Source organism: Psammomys obesus, unplaced genomic scaffold (genome assembly GCF_907164565.1).
Source record: "Psammomys obesus unplaced genomic scaffold, mPsaObe1.curated_primary_1811, whole genome shotgun sequence".
NCBI lineage: Eukaryota > Metazoa > Chordata > Mammalia > Rodentia > Muridae > Psammomys > Psammomys obesus.
This window is the reverse complement of record NW_026585689.1, coordinates 12,872,074-12,877,720: the sequence shown is the minus strand read 5'-3', so window position 1 is coordinate 12,877,720 and position 5,647 is coordinate 12,872,074. Positions and strand designations below refer to the sequence as shown.

Here is a 5,647-nt window from a genome sequence, read left to right as displayed (position 1 = left end):
GGGAATTTCAGATCTTCACACCCTTGTTAGAAAAAGCATGCACAAGATTGCAATAGGTTGACACTGTATTCAAAGAACAATGATGTAAAGAGCATTTTCTTCCTTAGCCTCGTAAGAGAAGCCATCCAAGTGAGTGAGTGAACTGCTCCTGTCTTCACATCGGTGCTGTCATGTGCTACTTCTGCTCTTGAAAATACTTTTAAAAGATACGGGTAGTGTTGAAAATATTTCCTGATATTAATCGTTAGAGAGGAGATTTAAAATGTTCAAGATTTAAAATCTGCTAACATGGTAATTTTAGAACTTATGTATGAAATGAAAAAATAGCCAGGGGGGTATTTTTGAAAATTAAAGGTTGAAAACTCTGCATGTTTTATTCTCACGACTAAAGTCTGGACAGAAAACATAGCTGTAAGTTTAACTATTCCCTCTAATAAGATTTATTATCATCCTACCATATTTATAGTGATTTTATCAGTTGAGATGAAATGTGAGTGCTTCAAAACTCAGTTTCCAGATTGATGACATTATTTTTTTTATTAATTTTATTTTTTTTTCTTATCAGTTACATTTTATTAACTCTGTATCCCAGCCGTGTCCCGATCCCTCATTCCCTCCCAGTCCCTCCCTCCCTCATCTCCACCATTCCCCTTGCCAAGTCCACTGATAGTCCTCCCCATTCATCTGATCCTGTTTTATCAGGTATCTTCAGGACTGGCTGCAAAGCTCTCCTCTGTGGCCTAACAGGACTGCTCCTCCCTTGGGGGGTGGGGAGGCCAAAGAGCCAGTCATTGAGTTCCTGTTAGAAATAGTCCTTGTTCCCCTCACTATGGGAAACCAATTGGTTACTGAGCTACCACAGGCTACATCTGAGCAGAGGTTCTAGGTTATAACCATACATGGTCCTTGGTTGCATGTCAGTCTCAGAAAAGACCCTGTGCCCAGATAAATTTGGTCCTTGTGGAGCTCCTATCCTTTCCTCATCAGACTAACTCCCCTTCTTTCTTATGATTCTTTTTTTATAACAAATAATTACACAATTCTTATATAAAGGCCCACTCAATACAATTACATTTTTAATTAAAACTGAATGTTTACTAATTAAATATTAATTATTTCATAACTTCTCACATGACAAGTTTCATTAATACTTTACCTATATACAATATAGATATAAAATATGTACAAATGAATATTTAGCATTACAATTATATGTAAATGTACAAATATATGATGAAGATTGAAACACTTTAAATATGTATAAATATATTTCAGTAATTTATATATATTAATTATATATTCATAGAAGAACATATCTAAACCTATGTGTGTATCTTTGTATATGTATGTGTATACACAAACACACATATACACATACATATATATTTGTTATTTGAAATATACCTATAAACACTTTATTTGAAGATCTTCATTTATTTTGTGATTTGGGATAGCATGTAAGCAAGCTCATTGAATATAAATTTTACTATATATGTACAATTATTGGTATTGGTTCTTCCTATGGTACGTATTTACTTAATATTTGATTCCTGTTATTTACTAAAAACGAGATCAAGTATCACTTTCTTGTGAATTGACCCTTCAGACATTGTCACTATACTTGTAAAAAATAAAAATTTTCAAGTTAAAGACTTAATTATATAAAGATTTCGTAAGAAAATAAACTCGAATTCTTAAACTACATGGAGTGATTCTGATAAAACAGCTACTAATGAACACAGGGTTAAGACAAATGACCTCCCTCCGCTCCAACCTCTGAGCTTCCTCTGTTATCTTACTCCATGCATCTTTCATGCTCCCTTTTGTCTGCATGGCTTCCTTCTACTACTAGACTTACCAACTTATGACTGTTATTACCATTTTTCATGACCTTCTATTTTCTTTTTTCCATGTAAATTTAACTTTTTCATCCTTCTTCTCTCTTTTCTTCTCAGTTTATCATAATTTCTTCTCAGTTGCCTACTCATCCTTTTGAGAATTTGCTTAAAATGTGTTACAGAAGAAATAGATTAGATGGATCTATGAAACACAGACAAATGTCAACTGCCCTCTGTGCTTGATGGAGTGTGTTGTCTTATTCATTTTCTTTATTCTTGTGCCAAACCTTTCACATTAACATCTTACTAGTCTATGATTTTAATTCCAGTCAATGAAGGAAGCTGCTCTTGTTGAAGTCACTAACAATCTCTGCATTTCCACTCCCAGCAATTTTCTTCTCTCTCTCCCCCTACTCTCTCTCTCTCTCTCTCCCTCTCTCTCTTTCCCTCTTTCTCTCTCCCTCCCTTCACTCCATAGACCAGCAGTTCTCAATCTGGAGGTTTATGAATGACCCTTTCACAGCGGTCACTTAAGACTATCAGAAAACACAGATAGGGCTGGAAAGATGGCTCATCAGTTAAGAGCCCTGGCTGTTCTTCCCGAGGACCTGAGTTCAATTCCCAACAGCCATATGGCAGCTCACAACTGTCTGTAATTCCAATTCCAGGGGACCCAACACCCTCATATAGATATAGATGCAGGCAAAACACCAATGCACATGAAATAAAAATAAATAAATCATTAAAAAAAGAAAACAAGATATTTACATCATTTACGTAATGACTCACAACAGTAGCAAAATTTTAGTTATGAAATAGCAAAGAAATAATTTTGTGGTTGCAGCCATCACAGAATGAAGAGCTGTATTAAAGAGTCTTAGATTAGGAAGGTTGAGAACCACTGCCCTAGAGCATCTGTTTTTGCACTTGACATTGTATTTCTGTGCTATTCTTATTAGTAGCTTTCATTTCCTAGTATCCACAATACTCAGCCTTGTGGTTCACTCTTGCTCCTTTCTTTGATCACTCTGCTTAATTTGCTTTTCTTGCCTCTTTCTTCTCTCCACTTTTGGATATGTAGAGATTTGGTTTAACATGAGAAATGAGATAACTGAATGGAAGTTGGTACTAAAATAGAAAATGGAAGAACTGGGGCTAAATAGATGACTTGGTGGTTGGGGTACCTCCTGATTTCGGAGGGAGGTCCTAGGTCCAATTTCTAGAGGCCTCATGGTGACTCACAATCACCTGTAACCCCAGTTCCAGAAGATCTGAAAAATTAAAATTTGATTCTGATAAAAATGTGATTTTTGTATGAAACCCTGCCCCCATATTGACCTTAAAATATTGATGCATGGTCCATTCCATTTATTTTACTTCACTCCAGGAAATGTCCAGTGAGCAGCACATGGAAAAAGGGAATACAACACTGCTGACAGCCTTTGTTCTCACAGGGCTCACCGATCACCCCGGGCTGCAGGTGCCCCTGTTCCTGCTCTTCTTGGTGATCTATCTCATCACTCTTGTGGGGAACCTAGGTCTGATTGCTCTCATCTGGAGTGACCCCCACCTGCATATCCCTATGTACTTTTTCCTTGGGAGTTTGGCTTTTGTAGATGCCTGGATATCATCCACAGTGACCCCTAATATGTTGGTTGACCTGTTATCCAAGAACAAGGTGATATCACTTTCTGAATGCATGATACATTTTTTTGCCTTTGCATTCGGTGGAACCACGGAATGCTTTCTTTTGGGCACAATGGCGTATGATCGCTATGTAGCCATATGCAAACCATTACTTTATCCAGTCATTATGACCAATAGACTATGCATCCGCCTACTAGTTTCGGTATTTGTAGGCGGCTTTCTCCATTCCTTGTTTCATGTATTGTTTTTATTCAGATTGACCTTCTGTAATTCTAATATAATCCATCACTTTTATTGTGATATTATGCCACTGTATAATATTTCCTGTACTGACCCTTCTCTAAATCTTCTATTAGTATTTATTTTGTCTGGTTCGATACAGGTATTCACCATTATGACTGTCCTGGTTTCCTATACACTGGTTCTGTTTACAATTTTACAAAGGAAGTCTGTCCAGGGCATAAGGAAGGCTTTCTCTACCTGTGGAGCTCACCTCTTATCTGTGTCTTTATACTATGGGCCTCTTCTTTTCATGTATGTGCTCCCTGCATCACAACAAACAGATGATCAAGGTATGATGGACTCTCTGTTTTACACGGTCATAATCCCTGTTCTAAATCCAATTATCTACAGCCTGAGAAACAAGCAAGTCATGGATTCACTGAAAAAAAGATTGGAGAGACATGTTTAGTTTTCAAAAGTCTCTTGTCCGTTCATACAAAATAGCCACAAAATTTTCCAGCTTGGATATTTTTGTTTTAGAAAATGTTCAAAATTTCTTTGCAAATATAATTATCACATTTCTTTTATACTCTGATTAAATCGATCCTTTGAGTATTTTAACAATGATAAGGTGACATCTAAATCAAATCATTAAAGTGTTGTTATTTCTAATGTTAAAATGTTTAAAAAATCTTATTAAGTTTTCATGCCATGCTAAATAAAATACAAAGAAAATGTTCTGCTGGTGTATGTGGTCTTCCATGTGTCTTTACTAATTCAGTAGTTATTAAAAGCAACACTGATCCTTTCCAAATAATTTAGTAGGAGACATGCCACAGCAGGTAGGGCCATCTAGGTTGAACAGTTTTAAGTGTCTTTATCCAATGTATGCTTAGAAACCTGTTTGTTTAAGCACATGAAAAAAAAATTCCCAAGAAATCTACCAGCTCTTCAGACTTCTTTTTTCCAAAGTTTTTGGTTTTGGTTTTCGGTTTGTTTCGTTTTTTGTTTTTTACTTTTAGTGCTTACAGAAATTCACACAATGTATCATGGGAAAAACATCAGCAAAAAATGGAATGCAGTCATGAAAAGACAGTAATGGCAAGGGCAAACTTTATGAGCACTCTAACAACTTCCTGTTTCTTTGCATGATTAGAGATGCCTATTTTTCTTTGTTTACAATGTCTTGAAAGTACTCTTTTGGAGTGAGGATGACCTTATTTTGTTTTGTTAGTTTCTTTGTTGCTGTATTTTTATATGTTTTAAATAACTTTACACAGTTTTATATATTTAAATTTTTTCATTACTCTTGAGAATTTTATATTAGAATATAATGCTATATGATCATTTCTACCTTCTATTTTTTCCCTCCAAATTTTCCCATATTTTTCATACATAATTCTGCGTGTCATCAAACGCTGAGACTCACAGCTAAACACTGGGTGGAACGCAGGGAGCCTTGTGGAAGAGCTGGAGGAAGGGTAGAAGGACCTCGAGGGATCAGGAGCACCACAAGAAGACCAACAGGGCCAATTAACCTGGGCAAAGGGGGATTGTGGGTACTGAATCACCAACCAAGAACCATATATAGACTGGTCCTAGACCCCCTACACATATGTACCCGATGGATATCTTGGTCTTCATGCGGGTTCACTAGTAAGGGGAACTGGGGCTGGTCCTGACAAGGACTCTGTTGCATGTTTTTCAATCATTTCCCCCTGGCAGGGCTGCCTTGCCAGGACACTGAGAAAGAGGATGTGCAGTCCTGATGGGACTTGATGTACTGGGATGGGGGTAGGACTCTCTTTTTCTGAGGAGAAGGGGAAAGGGGAACAGGGAAGGAGGGCAGGACCAGGAGAAGAGAAGGGAGGGGGCTATGATTGGGATGTAAAAAAAAAAATCTGGGTTTCATACAGAGAGGTTTTTTCTTTCAATTATAC

At 36.9% G+C, this 5,647-nt stretch overlaps 1 protein-coding gene across 1 annotated transcript; it reads left to right on the top strand.

The window, feature by feature from the left end:
• The first annotated feature begins 3,246 nt into the window (after positions 1-3,246).
• LOC129666369 (olfactory receptor 186) lies at positions 3,247-4,176 on the top strand. The gene has a single exon (XM_055593447.1). The coding sequence runs from the start codon at positions 3,247-3,249 to the stop codon at positions 4,174-4,176; it is 930 nt and encodes a 309-aa protein (XP_055449422.1).
• The last annotated feature ends 1,471 nt before the right edge of the window (positions 4,177-5,647 follow it).